The 22,930-nt window shown below is 44.2% G+C and overlaps 1 protein-coding gene across 2 annotated transcripts in view; it reads left to right on the top strand.

Annotated features, from left to right (window-relative positions):
- Positions 1-22,930, top strand: part of znf423 (zinc finger protein 423) — a 140,065-nt gene that overhangs the window by 102,929 nt on the left and 14,206 nt on the right. For both annotated transcript variants that reach the window (XM_058076285.2, XM_058076286.2), the window contains 2 exons: positions 19,863-19,994; positions 20,813-20,928. In XM_058076285.2, the coding sequence (XP_057932268.2) occupies positions 19,863-19,994; positions 20,813-20,928 (248 nt within the window). The remainder of the gene's footprint in view (positions 1-19,862; positions 19,995-20,812; positions 20,929-22,930) is intronic.

The following is a 22,930-nucleotide window of genomic DNA, read 5'->3' as shown; positions in this document are numbered from 1 at the left end:
CATCAGGACCAGCTTGGAGTTTCGTTTACTGTTTTTACAGATCTTACCATCGTGCGTTCAGGAACAAATATGAGGTGAAAGATGAACGGGAAAAATACAGTATCGTGTAAGAATGCGACTGTGGTGCGTTCAAGAACCGTTGAACAAAGTGAGAAGGGTCGCCGCTCTCCGAAAAACAATGAAAATTAGCTTACTCTGTTTTATATTTTGGAATAAAATAATAGCCCTTACGGTCGAGTGGTTAGCGTGCAGACCTCACAACTAGGAGACCAGGGTTCAATTCCACCCTCGGCCATCTCTGTGTGGAGTTTGCATGTTCTCCCCGTGCATGCGTGGGTTTTCTCCGGGTACTCCGGTTTCCTCCCACATTCCAAAAACATGCTAGGTTAATTGGCCACTCCAAATTGTCCATAGGTATGAATGTGAGTGTGAATGGTTGTTTGTCTATATGTGCCCTGGGATTGGCTGGCCACCAGTCCGAAGACAGCTGGGATAGGCTCCAGCACCCCCCGCGACCCTCTTGAGGATAAGCGGTAGAAAATGAATGAATGAATAATAGCCCTTATTTTCCGAATGGGTATGCGTGAACATAAAATGTTATGTCGATATTAACATTTTTTAACGTTTCTTAGACCGTTAAGAGAGAGCGAGTGCGTACAGGAAGTGAGGTCGGAGGTTCAGCTTTGCGTTGTAGACGACGGCCACAACAGCCCATATTTTTAGGGTTATTAAAATAATTCATAACATTAACAGCCTCTTTAAATACGTCTTATTTTTCAGTTCATTTATTCATTTTTATGCTTGAAAATGTGTCATTTTGGCAAAAAAAATTGGACAAATATTAAGCCGTATTCAAGCTTGAAACGCTTTTGTTATTAATGAATATATTTTTGAAGAAGCGTGAGAGCGTAGCTGTGAAATTTGAACAAAGTGTTTTGTCAGATATATTATCGCCTGTCGTCTGATCCGCGTGCCGCAGATCACAAGCTAATAACTAATCATTTGGACAATATGATTGGTGCATGTCTGGAAACAGCTGATGTTTCCTGGGGTGATTAAACAACGTTCCCTCAACCCTTCATCATCTTTGGACCACCCATTTATCTCTCTCTATCTCGCTCTCTCTCGACCCTCTTTTGTTTTTTTCCCTGCTTCCTCCCCTCCTTTTACCTCGCTAATCATCATTCTATGGCTCCCTCCCTCAGCTGCACAACATTAGGAGATGAATGCATTAATAAAGCCCACACACGGACACAAGCACACGCCAGTGCTGACAGATTGGCCTGGTCGTTTGCTGTCATTAAGCGGAGAACACCAGCCCTCCATCATTAGCTGTGTGAGTTATGGACGTCACTCATAGCTGGTGGCTGCCGTCTTCATGTCCGTGAATGCTACGAATATTTCTCTCCTATCTTTGGAACCTGATTCATAGGTGGCTCCAGACGTAGAAGAACAATCAGAGCGTTGGTGGTTTGATCCTCACACCCACCACTCGGCACTGCCGTTGTGTCCCTGAGCAAGGCACCTGTGCTGGATGTGAACGAATGCCACATTTCCGTCAGGCTACTGTGGCTACGGATGTAGTTTACCACCACCATAGGAGCATATTTATTCCACCTCCATCATTTGTGTAAGAAACATGCTGAGGTCTTCGATGGCCAACTTGAAGAGCCGACGTCCGTCAGCCGTGAGGACAAAGCTGCGTGCACACTGCTGTGTGTGCACGTGCACGCTCGCGTGCAGGAGGAACGTGGGCCCGTGTGGGGGAATACAGAGGGTAAGAGGAGCTCAATGAGAATTTCATTTTTGACAGCTGATTAAGGAGAGGCGTGAGGAGTAGGGAGCTCTGACAGGATGTCTCCATGGGCAGCATGGGAGGTGAGAACAGGAGAGGGCTGGGGGTTTGCGGGGGAGGCGGGGGTGAGGGAAGAGGGAGTCGGACGCAGCAGTGGTATTGGTGGGAGGGAGATTGAGATGAGGAGTGAGGAAATTGACATCTTCAGAGGAATATTTCCTCTGATTAGCGGTTGAGAAAGAAGGCTTAGGAAAAACAAGCGGCTCAGTTTGGAAAAGTGACCGCTTGTGATGAGGCAGGGAAAGGAGAGGAAGAGAGATAGAAAGGTGGGCATGCATCCTGCTGCTTATCCTTGAACACTCTTAGGAGGTCTCTCCTTCCATCTCCCACCATGTCGCCATCACACACACACACAATGCCCCAGCTAGCACACGAGGGTGCTGTTGCAATTAAACCGGCACAGCATGGAACCCGGATTGAAGGGGGGAACGGGAGGGGAGGGAGCATGGACGCCATGCTGCATGAACACTACCCCTGGAACGGAGGAGGCGGGAATAGAATAGAATGCTAATGCTAATGCTAATGGTTTTATTTCATTTGAACATGCATCAGATTCCAATTGAGTGCATCCCATAATCAGTTCCCAGTTCCACATGTCCAAAAGGAGTAGGAAGAAGCAAAGCTTATTAAATCCTACCCCTCCATCTGGTACTTTTACAATCACTAACTGTTACATTTGTTCACTTCCTGCTTTCATAATATAATTTAAGTATTTTTTTAATTTAAAAAAAAGTAATTTTAATTTTTTTAATTAAAAAAAGTAATTTTAATTTATTTTAATTTAATTTAATTTTTTTTTTTTTTTTGTCCAGTACCAAAGTATGTTCCGGCCCGGATCCCCCAACGGTTTGTGGAATTTTTTCAACCAGATTTTCTTACGCACTATTTCCGGGCTGCTAGAAACACTCGGTAACTATAATGGAATTATTTGGAATTATTTCACTATTTTCAAATACTGTAACATGACATTTCACACACGACGGGCATGTCGTCCCCAAAAAAAGCTCCATGGTATCGAACAGAGCTGCGTCACTCAGCCATTATCTGAGGTGACGCAGCGCCATCCCCCTGCCTGCTGTGATTGGTTCGTTAATTAGCTCAAACAAGAGGCTACAGGAAGGCAGCGCACTGATTGGATATCTTATGAGCGTAAATGAGCTCAATTAAGTCCTTGGAAGGGTGCGCCGCCTTCCTTTCCTGGGGCTTCGGGTCGTCTGCCTGTGCGCTCTTTGTGCGGTACGGTAGACATAGATGGGGGGGGGGTTACAGGAAACAATTAGGGTGCCTTGTCATCATCAAATGATATTTATTCCAGCTTCATTCCAAGCATGAAGCCCGTAGACACTGCAGATATGCGCATTTCATATCTCACTGTACTGTAGTGTCTTGTAGGGACTTGCTGCTACTCGACTACCCAGCATGCCTTGCGGTCCGTTTGTAACAAGTTAGTTTGTTGCTGTTGTGTTGTGAGTTAATTTATCTGCTAAGTGTTGTTTGTTTTTTTGGTTCATACCGTTTGTCTGTTAGCACCGTCTACTTCTCGGCTATCGTGCCGACGCTGTCGTCATAACGACACGCCATTCAGACAGTCCTATTATAATGATACATATTATTACAATCCCTATTTTGGTTTTTGTGGCGGGCGTGGACGGGGTGTCCAGGTGTGACGGAGTCTGTTGTGGTTGAAAACACACATCTGGAACAGGCACGTGTCTTTGCATCCAGATGTGATGGAGCGTGATGCAAAGCACACATTAAAAACATACTTTGGCTTTAAGAGGTGTGTGTATCCGTTCCGTGTGTCCAGACCACAGATGCGTCCGTCAGGTTTGTTTGGATAAAAGTCGACAGATGTTATTTTGATCCGGATGAAGGTGGAGCCTGATAAAGGACAAAGGGAGTACAAGAATCAAATAATGACACACATGCACGCCCAGACGCACGTGCCGTACCTCCGCTATGAAGTCAGCCATGAGAAAATGTTTGGTCAAGCATGGTTGGCTGGAGAAGCAATTAGCAAAAGCTACATGCGTCTGGGTGGCTAGACAGTGTTTCTCCAGCTGTTGCGTTCCTACAAATGAGCCCATTATTTTCAGGTGCTTGTATGCTTGCGCTCCAGTTAATGCAAACAAGTGTTGCTACGGGCTTGGCATGAGGCTGTTCCGTCCAATGTGCCTTTATTGTCTGCATCAGGCGCACAGATGTTGCGCTTTCCAATAACCAAATGACCTGGTTGCACATTCTGTCATGTTTGTGTTTCCCGTACACTTGTTTATTTGTGGCGGCCCGCCACAAATGCATTTGTACTGCCGCTGATTGATTCAACGCTACCTTTTTTCAAAGTGCCCGCAAGGCATGCCAGATGCTGGATCCCACAGTGGCAATGCCGGGTTTGTCTGTTTCCCGTACACTGGTTTATTTGTTGCGGCCCGCCACAAATGCATTTGTACTGCCGCCGATTGATTCGACGCTACCTTTTTTCAAAGTGCCCGCAAGGCATGCTGGATCCCACAGTGGCAATGCTGGGTTTGTCTGTTTCCCGTACACTGGTTTATTTGTGGCGGCCCGCCACAAATGCATTTGTACTGCCGCTGATTGATTCGACGCTATCTTTTTTCAAAGTGCCCGCAAGGCATGCTGGATGCTGGATCCCACAGTGGCAATGCCGGGTTTGTCTGTTTCCCGTACACTGGTTTATTTGTTGCGGCCCGCCACAAATGCATTTGTACTGCCGCCGATTGATTCGACGCTACCTTTTTTCAAAGTGCCCGCAAGGCATGCTGGATCCCATAGTGGCAATGCTGGGTTTGTCTGTTTCCTGTACACTGGTTTATTTGTGGGGGCCCACTACAAATGCATTTGTACTGCCGCTGATTGATTCGACGCTATCTTTTTCAAAGTGCCCGCAATGCATGCTGGATGCTGGATCCCACAGAGGCAATGCTGGGTTTGTCTGTTTCCCGTACACTCGTTTATTTGTTGCGGCCCGCCACAAATGCATTTGTACTGCCGCTGATTGATTCGACGCTACCTTTTTTCAAAGTGCCCGCAAGGCATGCTGGATCCCACAGTGGCAATGCTGGGTTTGTCTGTTTCCCGTACACTGGTTTATTTGTGGCGGCCCGCCACAAATGCATTTGTACTGCCGCCGATTGATTCGACGCTACCTTTTTTCAAAGTGCCCGCAAGGCATGCCGGGTTTGTCTATCTGTGTGGGAACCCGTGACACCGGGATCACTAGTGTTCCGCAATACCAATGTACTGTATATCCACTGGCAAGTGCCGATTAGAAGGAGACAAAGAGAGGCTATGGAGGAACACCGGCGGAGGCCGATGAAGAGGAAGAAGAGACAATACAACGATGCCCTCTAACCACCACGCTGACGTCTCTTTGTCGGAGGTGTGTGTACGCTTAGCCGTGCTGGTGTGTGAGCGTGTATTAATATTGATTTAGCATTCTGTCAGGGGGTCTTTGAACCTCACTTTCCCTACTCGGCCCCTCGGGACGTGTTGTAGACACGCAGACGCATACACGCAGCGAGCGGCGTCAAACGTAATTAATGATAAAAACCCGAAGCCTTGACAAAGAGACGTAGTAGCTGAAACGTGTGAGGCTGTAGGAGGCTTTGTGAATATAAATACGGTTGTGTGTTCTTGCATCTCTGGGTGTTTGTGAGTCACAGGGACCCAGGCGATGAGAGAGAAAAGGGCTAAACTGCCATTCCCAGTAGTGGCGTTGCTCTACATGTGAACTCTCTTAAGTAGGCTGGAGAACTGTTTGACTGAGCGCTCCTATTTATGTGTGTGTGTGCGTGTGTGTGTGTGCGTGTGTGTGTGTGTGTGTCAAGCTGAATGTTTAATCCTTTATCAGCTACTTGATGCGTTTTTAGCACAAGATATATCCGTTGCTGTTTGAAGCCAAAAGAGTATGTGTCACTGCGTTGGGTGTCATTCTTGTTTTTTTAACACCTTCCTCGCCTCAATTTGTTCAATTCGGTTCACTTGAACTCAAGTGGCGAGAACGGAGTCGAAAACCGCTGAGTTCCCTTTATTCAGCATCTGAGCAAGGCTCTTGGGCTTGTGTCTTCCCGGAGACATCCCACCTGGAAGCATCGATGGATTCCACTTTCCTGATATCCATCCATCCATTTTCCTCCGCTTATCCGGGTCCGGGTCGCGGGGGCAACAGTCTTAAGATAAGATATGCCTTTATTCGTCCCTCATTGGGGAAATTTGCAGTTAGTAAGGACTTAGTAGGACTTAGTAGTAGTCGGACTTGGGCTTAGTCGGGAAGCCCAGACTTCCCGGTCCCCAGCCACCTCCTCCAGCACCACCGGGAGGACACCAAGGCGTTCCCAAGCCGGCTGTGAGACATCATCCCTCCAGCGTGTCCTAGGTCTGCCTTTTCCCGGCGGGGCATGCCCAGAACACCTCATCAGGGAGGTGTCCGGGAGGCATCTGGACTAGATGCCCATTATTATTATTATTATTAGTAGTAGTAGTAGTAATATTATGATTATTATGAAGATTATTATGATGATTATGATTATTATTATTATTATTAATTCATTCATTTTCTACCGCTTTTTCCTCACGAGGGTCACAGGGGTGCTGGAGCCTATCCCAGCTGTCTTGGGGTGAGAGGCGAGGTACACCCTGGACTGGTGGCCAGCCAATCACAGGGCACATATAGACAAACAACCATTCACACTCCACACTAGTGGATCAAAAACCTAGCTGTGAGGTCTGCGCGCTAACCACTTGACCGCCGTACCGCCTACTATTATTATTATTATTATTATTATTATTATTATTATTATTATTATTATTATTATAAAGATTATATAATTGAAATGAAAGCAGGGAGATAAAGACTTTTAATCTTAATAATTCTCATTTAATTCTCATAACTGCATTCAAGACTGGCATGATGACCAAAGAGCTACGTTCCAATCATAAACTATATGATATAATGCTTGGTATATATAGTATGATATGATATAAGGTTCCTAAAATATTGTGACAGGTCAATAACTCACTCAAAAGGGTATGACTTGGGCCTATGAATATTTTTAACAATAATATAAATATTTTACATGAATAATTTAATAATTTAAAAAATAATATTTGCAAAAATGAATCCTATTTTTAACGACCTCTCATGGCCCACCTGCAGTACCCCCACGGCCCACACTTTGGGGATCACTGGTGTAGACATTCAATGCATACGTGCGTTCCCATTTAACGACCAAATCACGTCTTCATGCGCTAACGGACCCAAACGCAACCCAATTTGGGCATTTTCTCTTCTCCAATGCGACTGTTTACCTGACTGTTCTTCATTGCTCTGCTCTTATGTGTCAGAAGCTCTGCGGGGCCGCATTTCCATCTATCTTTGGGGACCCTCTTTCCAAGTTGCACTCGCACACACACACATAAATCTCCCGGCACATGTATATTTGATTCCTGCCTCAGAATAATTAATAACTATGTGTTGATTTATTTATTTGTTTGTATTTGAAGCAGACAAAAGGAAAGCGTGCGATTGGGTGTGCTGCTGCGTGAAAGCAAGAAAAGCAAACTGTTTATTATTTCAATGGAGTGCATTGGCAATGTAAATTTGTTTGGCTGGCTTTCCTCTCTTGGAAACGGCAGCAAAACGATTCCTTTGTGTTTGGAAAAGAACTCAGCTTGATCGGGTTTGCAAATATGTGGACACATTTGGACTTTTACCAATCTGATGGTACACACATGACTTTTCGTTTGATGACACGCTATTACTTTTTATTCCGTCTGTACTGCCAGGGACTTGCATGCAAAGATACTTCACCAAATATTCAACAATCATGTGAAATGTTGTCTTGAGCTAAAGTGGAGCAGAAAATTCTGTTTTTTTTTTTTTTTTTTGGTTTTTTGTCCTGTAATTGGATATTACAGGACAACTGTACAGCATAAAGCATACATACCACCATGTTTATGTATTTATGCTTCACTGATTATTGGCTTTTCACCGAGCATTGACATTTGTTACTTTGTGTGGGGGTCCATGAACGCCTCTTAGTTGTAGTGGGATGCTTTGTTTGGCTACGGACACGCTAGCATCAACGCTCAATTTGGTCTCAAAACAAGATTTTGGAGCTGAATCGAATCTAATAATCAATCAGTCACATTTTTATTGCAAATGTTGAACCAAAATCGGTATATTTAAATAACAAAATATAGACATATTAATGATTGTATCAATTACTCAAGACTGCACGGCGACCGAGTGGTTAGCGCGTAGACCTCACAGCTCGGAGACCCGAGTTCAATTCCAACCTCGGCCATCTCTGTGTGGAGTTTGCATGTTCTCCCCGTGCATGCGTGGGTTTTCTCCGGGTACTCCGGTTTCCTCCCACATTCCAAAAACATGCTAGGTTAATTAGCCACTCCAAATTGTCCATAGGTATGAATGTGAGTGTGAATGGTTGTTTGTCTATATGTGCCCTGGGATTGGCTGGCCACCAGTCCAGGGTGTACCCCGCTCCTCGCCCAAAGACAGCTGGGATAGGCTCCAGCACCCCCGCGACCCTGGTGAGGATAAGCGGTAGAAAATGAATGAATGAAAGAATTAGTTATAGTTACTAGTTACAAAAACTGTTACCCCACTACAAAAGTAACTAGTTACTAGTTACAAAAGTAACTGAGTTACTCCACTACAAAAGTAACTAGTTACAAAAAAGTAACCGAGTTACTCCACTACAAAAGTAACTACTTACTAGTAACAAAAAAGTAACTGAGTTACTCCACTACAAAAGTTACTAGTTACAAAAAAGTAACTGAGTTACTCCACTACAAAAGTAACTAGTTACTAGTTACAAAAAAGTAACCGAGTTACTCCACTTCAAAAGTTACTAGTTACAAAAAAGTAACTGAGTTACTCCACTACAAAAGTAACTAGTTACTAGTTACAAAAAAGTAACTGAGTTACTCCACTACAAAAGTAACTACTTACTAGTAACAATAAAGTAACTGAGTTACTCCACTACAAAAGTAACTACTTACTAGTTACAAAAAGTAACTGAGTTACTCCACTACAAAAGTAACTACTTACTAGTAACAATAAAGTAACTGAGTTACTCCACTACAAAAGTAACTACTTACTAGTAACAATAAAGTAACTAAGTTACTCCACTACAAAAGTTACTAGTTACTAAAAAGTAACTGAGTTACTCCACTACAAAAGTAACTACTTACTAGTAACAATAAAGTAACTAAGTTACTCCACTTCAAAAGTTACTAGTTACTAAAAAGTAACTGAGTTACTCCACTACAAAAGTAACTACTTACTAGTAACAATAAAGTAACTGAGTTACTCCACTACAAAAGTAACTAGTGACTAGTTACAAAAAAGTAACTGAGTTACTCCACTTCAAAAGTTACTAGTTACAAAAAAGTAACCGAGTTACTCCACTACAAAAGTAACTAGTTACCAGTAAACAGTCGTTTCTGTGGGTTTGAGTTGCTCACACAAGACGTGGACAAAGTTTTTTTTTTTTCCCCGCCTCTCGCCCGAAGACAGCTGGGATAGGCTCCAGCACCCCTGCGACCCTTTTGAGAATAAGCCGTAGAAAATGAATGACTGAATGAATCAGTCACTCAACCCCTGTGCAAAGCTTCTGTAAATTCTAATATTGATGCTGATATTGATAATCTGGAAAACAATAACATATTGTTTGGCATCCTAAATAATCAGCACAACCATTTGATGGAAAACCTTTCCAGTTAAATGTCTGCAATCATATCGTACCATGTGGCCAAGTCACGTCGATGTAAAACTGCAGGGTTTTGTTTTTTTGATTGGCCACTGATGACTGGTGGCCATTTGGAGGTTATTGTGCTCTACGTGTCATCGGCCATGTTTGGCCCTTTTCCACTAGAGCGGTGCCTTGATTAGACTAACGCTCGCACTTCCAGACACAAAGACCCTGCCAGTAATGGCGCAGTCTTCATGGCCGTGGGGGAACGGCGCTAAAATGTTGATTTGGGCCCGCTGTGTCTCAACACTTCATTTGAACCTTTCACTTTATTCCGTAATCCACAAAAGAAGGTGATTAGCTCCGTTAGACGCGGGTGTGTGCGCAATTAAATGTTCCGTGTCAGCGTGCAGTAACTTTAAACACAAGCGCCTACCCAGCATGCCTTGTGGGCAAAGTTACCGGTTTGCTGTTAGCGCTCCGTCGTTGTTCGCCGCAATGAACGGTACTACGGTAAGGCCGTCGCTTTCCTTGATGGCTCCAGCTGATGGTTATTGTGTTGTTACGTCCATTGTTTATGGATTGGCAGTCAGGAGGCCCACTTCCTGCCAGCAGGCATCACACATGGAGGTCTCCAGCCACGGTTGCAGGTATCTTGGCAGGCTTTTCCACACATGACCTCCTCATGATTTACTGTCTTCATTAGCATGTTATTACTGTGTGTGTGTGTGTGTGGGGGGGGGGGGGGTCAGAGTTGGCTTGCCGTCTATCTTTTGTGTTGTTTTTTTCTGCCGATGTAAAATATGTGATGTCAGCATCCCTCGTCATGAATAACGGCAGGAAGTGGGTGAAAAAATGTGCCATTTGTGTGTTTTGTTTGTACCAGCGCAGCGAGGCGCATCTTGGCATGGCCTGGCATTGCTAGGGTGGCGGGGGGTCATGGACACAGGCAGCACGGCTTGGCGGGGGGGTGCGTAGGGCGAGGACAGGACAGGACGGACAGGCTGAAGCAAGGTCACTCCTGGCGTGGCTTGTTTTCATGTCTCACGTGCGCGTCCATGTGACGCGGAGGGCGTGGCCTCCCTCCAATCAGTCAGGAGGAATTTTTTAAAGTGTGATTATTTTCAGCTTTTTGACTTCATTTCTACTCAATTAGCTGTCAAATTAGAGCAAAAACACTCGGGGCTTATCCGTTATCTTGGACACAACACCTTTGGCTCTCTCTGGGTCCACATGGGCAGCTTGCAGGTTAGCCGGAACAGCTGGAAATGCATTATTAGCTTCCCGCTGTGAGCTCTTATTGGCCCCGCTCCTCTCCTCCTTCCTTCTCCCGGCTCCTCCCTCCCTCGTCTATCACTTTGAGGACTCGGGCTTTGAGATCACGCTGATGTAAAGGGTCAGGGAAGTCGTCGTGTATGGCGAATATCTGCTGATTATGAATCGTCAGCGTTGCCGAGTGTCATATAAGGCGAGTGTGTATGTGCTACTTTTTTTGATTGACATTCAGAGGAAATGAATTGATTTATTTTTTTAGTTGTTGGTTATCTATGTTGTTGTGGGATGGCATTTCAAAGATGTGCCTCGGATAAGCCAGCTAACTCCCTCTGAGCGCACAGATTAAAGAATCACACACACAAAATAAATATACAGTACGATACACACACTAGCTGCAGGATAGGATTATAGAAATGTAGGTAAACATCTTCACTGGCATCCCTCGTATACATCCAGAAGGGATGGGCTTTGAATCGCAAATGACCGCATCGCATCTCCTCAGATCCTTTCCTATCAATCACCTGCCTCCTGTTTCGCGCATTGTAGTCATTTTATGTGATAACGTGCAAGGAAGAGGATTGCAAATTGACTGAAAACGTGCGAGACGGTCATGAATGACCTTTTCTGTATCGCTTATGTGATAGCCTTGATTACAGTTGCTATGACAGTTAGCATTAGAAGCTATCATTAGAAGAAAAGACTCTCCAATCAGCCATGGGTGATAAAAGGACTTAACAACGTTTGTAAGAAGAACGTTTTTCACGTTGTTTTTTATCAAAGTGCTGGTACTCCTAACTTTCTTTGACCCCATGGTGGACTATTTTGAAGTCATACTTGATAATAATAATAATAAATTTTATTTGAATAGTGCTTTTCAAAATACTCAAAGACACTTTACAGAAGAATGGAGTTGAATAAAAACAAGTAAACGGAGTAAAAGATACGATAAAATCCAACATTGATTGGTTAATACACAGTTAAAACATGAGTAAAAGCGGGGAGGGGCGGGGCAGGGCACAGCAGTCAGGTAAAAAAATGTTAGACATTAAAATGTGTTTTGGACTTGCTTTGTCGGAAAAGCGCATGCCGGAATTCACGTTTACACTCAAATGAACCGCAGCTCCCCGGCGCCGGCAGCACTCATGTAGCCCCAGACTGTCACACGCTACCACCACCATCGGCAATACACCATTATCTCAGTGAGGGGTGTCTGTGAATGGGGGGGGGTTGTTGTCGTTGTGGTGTGTATAAATAAGCAGATGGGTAATCAATTCATTAAAGAAAAAGAGGCGGAGAGGGAAGCAAGAAAGAAACGTCGTTGAGCTCTCAATGCTATCATGCTATCATCGCAAGTGGCAAGCTTCTCTCGTTTGTGTGTGTGTGTGTGTGTGTTTACGGTTTATTCACACTAATTAAGCTTATTCCCTCCAGGCTACTTCCAAGCTTTCAATTAAGATTCTAAACAGAAATATACTCTGCATTCATTACCCTCATCGCTCCTAACAAGCTAAAAAGAGGTGTGTGCACGCATTTGTGCGTTTGGCTTTCTATGTGTTTAGTGGGGGGGGTGCAATTCCCTCTTTTCCTGTGAAAATCCTGAGCGATGATTCCAAGGCGAGAGCAATAATGTGTACAGCTGGCCTGTGTGAATGCTAATTGAAGTCTCATTATGTAGCATGTGCATAGTCGCTGTGTGTTGTTGTGGTCAGGTACATGAAACCACGTGATGTCTTACAGTAGGCCCTTTTAACAACAATCTGTCTTCCTGATTAGCAATAGCGTGTACGATATGGAAAGTACAACTCTTTGTTAACGTCTAACAACAGTGTTAGATTAGTCAACGTTTGCAGACCGTGTTAGATATTATGACATGTACAGTCGTCCCTTGCATTTTAAGCATGAAAAGACTCATTCAAAAATGTGATGCTATGTTCATCTTCTACACTGGTCACTAGGTGTCAGTAATGTTCCTACTATAGGGGTGTTATTTCCTGTATAGAGGACTCTAATAATGTTAAAAAGCTGTTCTTGGAAGGTTGTAGCGTTCAGCTTTCCTTTGCTCTAACTCGGAAAATATTTGATTTATGGATAAGGAATCCTACTTTCCAATAAACGAGGGATTGGCAGGGAGTACTTTCAATGTTGGCAGACCTGCCAACATGTACAAATTTATAGTAGTCAGCATGCAATTTGACTCTTGAATACGTTTATGTGCTCTCCATTTTTTTTTATTTCCTTGGTTTCAGTTTCCAGTTTAGTTTGTACACAACCCACAAATAATATTAGTGATATTATCACTTTTTCTAGTATTTCAAACTTAAAAATGAGATCAATAATTGAGATTCACTGCAATGTTGTCGTCTACTGGAGTACCCAGCATGCCTTGTGGGCACTTTGTTAAAGTTGCATGTTTGTTGTCAATGCCTATTCGTTTGTTTATTATTGTTGTGTATTAATTTTTTGGTAAGACCTTTTGTCCTTTTGTTTGATGACCGTCATGTCTGCTTGAGCAGTGTTGTCAAGGTCGTTGTTGGTTATTGCAGAGTCACGATGCCATCTACTGCACAGGAATGGCACTAGACCGTCATATTAGAATATATTTGGGAAATCTTCCAAAAAGGAGCGGCACAAATAAACAAATGTATGGGAAACACCGATATCCATCTCATGTCCGATGGCGTCTACGTCTGGATCGCACCTCCAGTCTAAAAAATGTGTCATCGTAGTCGTAGTTTGTCATTTTTAGTCACTGGCGTTGTTGGCTTTCCCAGAACAGAATGATTCCGCTGTTATGTAATCTGAGAGGGGGAACCCAAAGCTGCTAAACACACACACACACACACACACACACACACATACACACAACCCAATCGTCTTCCAAGACATATGCACTTGTGCACTGCACCGATATGCTCAATTTGTGCTCGCTTTCATTACACACAAACACTGACTGGTAGTCGCCGTGCCCGCCTCGCCTGCCAATAGACTGTGTTTGTGTTGCCGTGTGTACCCGACTGTTTTTAATGCTATTATTAGTCATAATTAAAGTCTATTAGTTGCTGAATATTACACATTTTTATACTGTATACAGTAATCTCTCACAGTAGCGCTACTCGATTATCGCTTCCTTGCATATCTAAGCAAATTGTACGTACTCTTGGCCTAAATTAAGCATTTTCAAGCATAAAAATGGCTAAATGATCTACGTATATGTTCAGTGAGACAGGCACTCATGTTCCCTGGGGAACACATTTACTGTGACACTGATCGAGTTACTATTTGCTATACTGGCTAATACGAGAGTCTAACGCCATTTAAAGCCGCAAGGAATTTAACAGTGGTACGTGTGACCTGGATGATCATTCATTCATTCATTCATTCATTCATTCATTCATTCATTCATTCATTCATTCATTTTCTACCGCTTACTACATCCTGGACCGGTGGCCAGCCAATCCCAGGGCACATATAGACAAACAACCATTCACACTCACATTCATACCTATGGACAATTTGGAGTGGCTAATTAACCTAGCATGTTTTTGGAATGTGGGAGGAAACCGGAGTACTCCACACAGAGATGTCCGAGGGTGGAATTGAACTCAGATCTCCTAGCTGTGGGGCCTGCATGTCAACCACTCGGTCACCGTGCAGCCTTGAGTAATTGATGCATTCATTAAAATGTCTATTTTTGTTATTTAAATATACCGATTTTGGTTCAACATTTGCAATAAAAACATGACTGGTTGATTATTTGATTAGATTCAGCTCCAAAATTGAACTCGGATCTAACCACTCGTCCACCATGCAGCCCACCTGTATGATCATGTATTTTATCATGATGACGTCAGGCTTTCTGTGGGAAAAAAAACAGCCTCTTTTTGGAGAACTAAAATTCAAAACGTCTTTTTTTTTTTCCAATCAAAAGTCCACAAATTGGCTGAGCTCGGCGTGAATGTCGACTCTGACACTGTGAAGCGGGATGGCTGGTCCGACTCTTTCGGTTGGAACTCCAGTTGCAGTTTGAAAGCTTTTTAATGGGTGACGACTCCAAATGGACCTCCGCCAATGGCTGACTGCGCTATCAAAGCTAGGGTGCTCTCTCATTGTCGTTCAGTGTAAAATAGGAAAACCCACAAAGAGATAAGGAGTATTCAGATGATGAAAATATTGACATTTACAGACTGATAGAATTAGAGGTGGGATGGAAAATAAGAAAGCGAGAGTGTGTGGGTGTAGGGTACCCCGGGGAACTCCACACTGCAGCATTCTTTGTCTGCATGTGTGTGTGTGTGTGTGTGTGTGTGTGTGTGTGTGTGTGCGTGTGCGTGTGTGTGTGCGTGTGTGTGTGTGTGGCGGAGAGAGAGGTTGAGTAAGGTGGGGGTACTCCTGGGACCCCTCCAGCACTGCAGTAGGTTCCGTATGTGCATTGTCCAGCCCCCACACTACCAATGGGTCAGTCTAACCCCCTGCACCCCCCCCTCCACTTGGTTGCTATGGAAACACACCTTGAGCGAACCCCCGAGAGAGGTCCATATTCCTCCGCCTACCGTCCGCCGCTCTCCTCCTGGCTGCACTTTATGCCCCCCCCTCCTCTGCCCATCTCGTCTTCCATCCCACCGTCGTTCCATCTCTCTCACTCCGACACGACTCCCTTTGCCTCCATGCTTGTCTTTGCCACCCCCCCCCCCACCTTCACCCACACACACACACAAACACCCCGCTTTCCTCGCCATCTCCTGCCTGGCATCCTTTACGGCCTCTGCGCCACAAGAGACAAAAAACACACGCATGCGCGCAAACCCCCACCGCTCTTTCCCACACACACAGCATCACATGGTTTTGGGGAAGGGGGGGTTGACAAGAGCAAGGAGGGGCAGTAATGGAGGGTTGGCACCCCAGGGACGCCCAGCAGCCAGTGTGGAGATAGCAATGGAGGGAAAAAGGGGGCGGGGTTTTTAGGGTTAGTGGGTGCCAGAATACCCTGAGGAGTTTGACAGCCTATGGTAAGAGGGGGTGGGGGGGGGGGGTATGTTATAGTGGAAGGCAGCACCTTAGGGACCAAGTTGCTCATTTATGCTCTGCTGCATGTTTCACCCTGATGAGCCGTGTGTGTGTGTGTGTGTGTGTGTGTGTGTGGACGCGTGTGTGTGTTTGTGCGATGCCACCTGGTCCCTCTCCTCTGGTCAATTAGCGTGGAGAGTGGATGGTAAGGATGGTAAGGATGGTAAGGATGGTAAGGATGGTAAGGATGGTCAGGATGGTCAGGATGGTCAGGATGGTCAGGATGATAAGGATGGTAAGGATGGTAAGGATGGTAAGGATGGTAAGGATGGTAAGGATGGTCAGGATGGTCAGGATGGTCAGGATGGTCAGGATGGTCAGGATGATAAGGATGATAAGGATGGTAAGGATGGTAAGGATGATAAGGATGATAAGGATGATAAGGATGATAAGGATGGTAAGGATGGTAAGGATGATAAGGATGATAAGGATGATAAGGATGGTAAGGATGGTAAGGATGGTAAGGATGGTAAGGATGATAAGGATGGTAAGGATGGTAAGGATGGTAAGGATGGTAAGGATGGTAAGGATGGTAAGGATGGATGGTAACGAGAGAGAATGGAGCTCAGGCTGACCATGAGCCGTGTGTGTGTTTCCACTGTTTGGGCATTTGGGCGGACGCACACCGCATGTTTGTGACTTGACCTGCATGTCATGTTCAGGGTCATAGGGGTCATAGGGGTCAATGGACTCTGCAGAGGCTTCATGGCGTCCGGAGTGCATCCGGCCGCTCCCGTTGATTGTGTCGAAATGAAAAATGTCATTATACTGCATGTCAAAGATGACGTGTGTCACCTGGTCAAACATTTATGGCAAACAGTCAGTTTGAAATAAGAGCATAGATGTACTAGATACTATGTTTTAATACATCATGGATAATGGTACGCCATGTACGGTCATGATAAACACATCACATTATGTAATAATCATGCAACATGTAATCATGTCATACATTTTCCCCTCAACTTGTTATACATTGTAAAAAGTTATTACAAAATATGAATACAATGTACATTCATACATATGTATGAATACAAGTAAAATGTCCATGCTTCACTTTTTTTTTTTTTACATTTTTTTCATCATATGAGTGAGCATACAGACAAGTAACTAAGCGCAAAAGCCAAAAAAGCACCCTTATATTCCCGCCGCAAGGCATGCTGGATAGCTTGTGGTACTCTCCCAACATTTTTTGCCGTGTTTGGTGCATTTTTGAAAGATTGAAAATATGTTGAGGAGATCATCAGTGAAGTAAACGGTATCCAATGTTTTATTACTGCCCAGCATGCCTTGCGGGCATTTGGAAATAAGAGTTTAAAGTTTTGTGTTTCGCTGCTTAGTTGATTGATGGCGATGCGTTCACTTGCTGTGGATGTGTTGTGTTTGCGTTTTGTGTTTTGTGCATGTCGTTCTGTGTGATGCCACCTACATATCGACGGCCGCTTCGCCTAATCGCCCTTGCCGGCCAGTGGAATAACGCATAATACGTCCTTCTAAGTCCATGGGAATGTTTCTACAGAAGGAAGTCCATAGCTTCCATAGGAGTCTTGAAACTCAGAAGGTGAAGAACCAACAAGTTAGACCGCTAGAAGCTGGACTTGGATACAATAGCATCCACTCGGAATCATCTTGGAGTCTCCAAGCGTTTGATGGAAAGGTGGAGAAACCAAGAACCCCTAAAATCCTTGTCCATTGTTGTGTTCCAAGTCCCGAGTATTAACCTTCACCCCGCCTGTCTCTTTTGGTTTCCCTCTCATTGCCCCCCCCCCCCCCCCCCCCGTGCTCTCCGGTGCCGGTGTGCGCGTACACAACACACGCTGGGAGACAAAGTGTAGCGGCAGGATGCTCTACGACTTTGTCATCTCACGATGGGTCACATCGTGAGAGGGGAGCGGCACGCCGAGTGTGGCGTCCCCCCCACCACCAACGCCGATCAAAACAATGTACAACTCTTTCATGACACACGACCACGCAGTCTTTGGAGGCCGCGGTAATCAGCGTTCTGTCCCTGAAAAGATAACCACTTAGTGGAGTCGCCGTGGAACTCTGACTGATCATCAGTGGGCTTCAACTGTGGGTGGAAAGACAACACAAAAAAAGCAAGGCTCTCTTTCAGGAAAGGCAAAATAAATCTCCATGAAAGATGACAATTGATTTAAATGCAGCGCTGTGAACGCCTCCCACCCCTCGCTCGATGTGTGCCGCCCACCATGTGACCCCCCCACCACCACCCCCCTGCTGCTTCAATCTCCTAGTCGATGATAATGAACTTCTATCAGCCTCGCTGTGCCTCGGACGCTCTGGCGCCCCACACAACCGGCAGCCTTTGAGGATTGTGTGTGTGTGTGTGTGTGTGTGTGTGTGTGTGTGTGTGTGTGTGTGTGTGTGTGTGTGTGTGTGTGTGTAAGCGAACGAAGGGATGTTGCCGTTCCACAATTTATACACACACACACACACACACACCTCCCCGCAGCCATTGAGACAGGATTAGGGCGCCCTTTTGTCGGCCTTTGAGGCAAGAGGAGAGATGGGAATGTTTGTGTGTTGTACTTGTCAGTGTGGCTGTCATGGATGTCGGACTGAAGACGTTATTAACCTCATAATCCCCAGCAGCAGATGCGTGGGATGTTAGGTCCGAGACTTGAGGGACCAAACCATCACCATCCACCATCCATTGGTCGGGATAAGTTCACTGTCCTGCAGAAAAACAAGGATTGGACAAGATGATGGAAGTAAATCCAACACCAACGTGCGTGGTGACGTTCCTGAAATGATACCGAAATGAACTCCAGCGTCGCTCACGCTGAACATGAACATGAAGGACACCAACTCCTTACTTTTACTCATGTGGTTGTCTTTCAGGACTTTCTACCTTTTAAAATATTACCCCAGGCTAGTTTGGTAGGATCAGCTCCATTTTTCCTTCTAGATCTTCTTTTACACAGTTCACCGAATCCATGACCCCTCTACCATTCATTATTATTTATCCCGGTTGGGATCGTCAAGCATCCAAAAGAGCAGTGAGTGTTTCTATGAGCCAGCTTCCTTGGTGTTTCCTTTTCCTTGGCGCACTGGTACTTAGTAGACATAAAGTAGTGCAAAAAGTTCTCTTGTTTATGGACCAAACTTTAATTTTATAGCATTATAGTTCAGTTTTATACCAACGTGTATGGGCATCGTGTATGCACGGTGGATGAGTGGTTAGCATGCAGGCCTCACAGCTAAGAGATCCCTCTAAAATTCATTATTATTTATCCCGGTTGGGATCATCAAGCATCCAAAAGAGCAGTGAGTGTTTCTATGAGCCAGCTTCCTTGGTGTTTCCTTTTCCTTGGCGCACTGGTACTTAGTGGACATAAAGTAGTGCAAAAAGTTCTCTTGTTTATGGACCAAACTTTTTATAGTTTTATAGCATTATAGTTCAGTTTTATACCACGGTGGAGGAGTGGTTAGCGTGCAGGCCTCACAGCTAGGAGACCCGAGTTCGATTCCAGCCTCGGCGATCTCTGTGTGGAGTTTGCATGTCCTCCCCGTGCATTTGTTGGTTTTCAATTTCAATTTGTTGGTCAAACATGGGGGGGCACGGTGGACATTGGGGGCAGGATAACAAGGACGGGGAGAGGGAAGGGTGGCCACAGTAAAGTCCCAGCGGGGAGCTGGGACAATTACCAGTTTAGGGGTAAACTGTTGAGGGCTAAGTGGAGCAACCAGAGAGGGAACGTTTCTGACATTTCTCACCTCTATCCAAAATACTCCCGTACCGAGCGTGTGTACCACGATCTGGTATATTCTGCCGCTACCTGGCGCTGTCGGTTCGTGTCTCCACAAAACATCTGTTGTGAATGTTGTATTATTAAGTGTCAAATATGTTCCTGCTTTCATATCGCCATCCAACCTTCACGCGCATATGTATATCTGTGTCCTATTTGCAGAGGAGGGCATCAATCATGAGTGCAAGCTGTGTAACCAGATGTTTGATTCACCCGCCAAGCTGCTCTGCCACCTGATAGAACACAGCTTCGAAGGCATGGGAGGTACCTTCAAGTGTCCCGTCTGCTTCACAGGTGAGAGGAAAAACACCTTCAAGGACGGTAGGAAAGGGGACTTTTGCAGTGGTGTGTCTTAACACGAGTCAATACCTGGTATGATAGCCCCATAACTAGCGAGCGGGACAAAGGCCTGGTCGGGGGGGGCCGCAGCATATAGGAATAAATTGCTTCCTGCCATTTAGATCCAACAATGCAAAATATAAATTGTTAAAATACGGTGCTTATATAAATGTATACATTTTTTTTTTTTCCCAAACATGAAAAAGTGTGCCCACCCCTGCTCTATCCCCATCTGCCGTCCCACCCTCAGACACACACTTGTTCCCCGTGTCACTCCAGCACTATCATGCCCCCCCCTCGGTTGTTGAGTTCAGTCTTGTGTTGTGTGCCCACCCCCAGGTACACAGCAATGCTTTAAACTTTAACTCTATTCCTTAGTGGCTTATGAATTAGTAAGATGGGCACCGCTCCTGTGGGGGGGCTTAATAATTCAACACTCGGTGAAAACCAGAAGTTTGCTGAAACAAAAGGGGAGCAAAAGAAAGAAAGGATTTTTTTTAAACTATGAAACAACACGAGAGCAGAAGTTAAAAAAGAAGCGATAATTTATTGATAAATATCACAAGGTCTGCTGAGGATAGCTACTCTTGTTTTTGCTGCTTAGTTCCCTCGTTTCCTCTTTCTCTGGCGGAAGTCGTACTCTTCACCCTCTCCTCATTTGCTTTACACACGCGGTTATTTGGACTGCATTTACTGCCCTCACAGAGCATCTGTTGTGGGTTTGTAGCCCAAATGTACTGGACGCATGTCTGACATGCCCCCCCCCCCCCTAGTGTTTGTACAGGCCAACAAGCTGCAGCAGCACATCTTTGCCGTCCACGGTCAGGAGGACAAGATCTACGACTGTTCACAGTGCCCGCAGAAGTTCTTCTTTCAGACTGAACTGCAGGTAGGTTGGGTGCTCACCTTCATCCTGTGACCTTCATCTGTTCAGGTGGTCTGGACCTTTTTTGTAATACGCTACAAGCCGTTTACTGTATGTTGGCATCGGTGTCGGGTATTTTACTTAGCTGCACAGTGGACGTGTGGTTAGCGCGCAGATCTCACGGCGAGGAGACGCAGGTTCAATTCCACCCTCGGCCGTCTCTGTGTGGAGTTTGCATGTTCTCCCCGTGCATGCGTGGGTTTTCTCCGGGTACTCCGGTTTCCTCCCACATTCCAAAAACATGCTAGGTTAATTAGCCACTCCAAATTGTCCATAGGTATGAATGTGAGTGTGAATGGTTGTTTGTCTATATGTGCCCTGGGATTGGCTGGCCACCAGTCCAGGGTGGACCCCGCCTCTCGCCCAAAGACATCTGGGATAGGCTCCAGCACCCCTGCGACCCTGGTGGGGATAAGCGGTAGAAAATTAATGAATGAAATAATTAGTTATAGTTACTAGTTACAAAAAAGTAACTGAGTCACTCCACTACAAAAGTAACTAGTTCTAAAAAAAGTAACCGAGTTACTCCACTACAAAAGTAACTAGTTACTAGTTACAAAAAAGTAACTGAGTTACTCTACTACAAAAGTAACTAGTTACTAGTTACAAAAAAGTAACTGAGTTACTCCACTACAAAAGTAACTAGTTCCAAAAAAAGTAACTGAGTTACTCCACTACAAAAGTAACTAGCTGCTAGTTACAAAAAAGTGACTACATAAACACTTTGTAAAAGTAAAAGTAACTACTCCACTACAAAAGTAACTATTTACTAGTTCCAAAAAAATGATCGAGTTACTCCACTACAAAAGTAACTAGCTGCTAGTTACAAAAAAGTAACTGCGTTACTCCACTACAAAAGTAACTAGTTACTGGTTACAAAAAAGTGACTACATAAACACTTTGTAAAAGTAAAAGTAACTACTCCACTACAAAAGTAACTAGTTCCAAAAAAAGTAACCGAGTTACTCCACTACAAAAGTAACTAGTTACTGGTTACAAAAAAGTAACTACATAAACACTTTGTAAAAGTAACTACTCCACTACAAAAGTAACTAGTTACTAGTTACAAAAAAGTAACTGAGGTACTCCACTGCAAAAGTAACTAGTTCCAAAAAAAGTAACCGAGTTACTCCACTACAAAAGTAATTAGTTACTGGTTACAAAAAAGTGACTACATAAACACTTTGTAAAAGTGAAAGTAACTACCCCACTACAAAAGTAACTAGTTACTAGTTACAAAAAAGGAACCGAGTTACTCCACTACAAAAGTAACTAGTTACTAGTTACAAAAAAGTAACCGAGTTACTCCACTACAAAAGTAACTAGTTACTGGTTACAAAAAAGTGACTACATAAACACTTTGTAAAAGTGAAAGTAACTACTCCACTACAAAAGTAACTAGTTACTAGTTACAAAAAAGGAACCGAGTTACTCCACTACAAAAGTAACTAGTTACTGGTTACAAAAAAGTGACTACATAAACACTTTGTAAAAGTAAAAGTAACTACTCCACTACAAAAGTAACTAGTTACTAGTTACAAAAAAGGAACCGAGTTACTCCACTACAAAAGTAACTAGTTACTGGTTACAAAAAAGTGACTACATAAACACTTTGTAAAAGTGAAAGTAACTACTCCACTACAAAAGTAACTAGTTACTAGTTACAAAAAAGTAACCGAGTTACTCCACTACAAAAGTAACTAGTTACTGGTTACAAAAAAGTGACTACATAAACACTTTGTAAAAGTGAAAGTAACTACTCCACTACAAAAGTAACTAGTTACTAGTTACAAAAAAGGAACCGAGTTACTCCACTACAAAAGTAACTAGTTACTGGTTACAAAAAAGTGACTACATAAACACTTTGTAAAAGTAAAAGTAACTACTCCACTACAAAAGTAACTAGTTACTAGTTACAAAAAAGGAACCGAGTTACTCCACTACAAAAGTAACTAGTTACTGGTTA

Source organism: Doryrhamphus excisus, linkage group LG1 (genome assembly GCF_037039965.1).
Source record: "Doryrhamphus excisus strain RoL-2023G ecotype Guam linkage group LG1, RoL_Dexc_Guam_v1.1, whole genome shotgun sequence".
In the NCBI taxonomy this organism is placed as follows: domain Eukaryota; kingdom Metazoa; phylum Chordata; class Actinopteri; order Syngnathiformes; family Syngnathidae; genus Doryrhamphus; species Doryrhamphus excisus.
The sequence above is the reverse complement of the archived record's forward strand: the minus strand, read 5'-3'. Positions and strand labels throughout refer to the sequence as shown.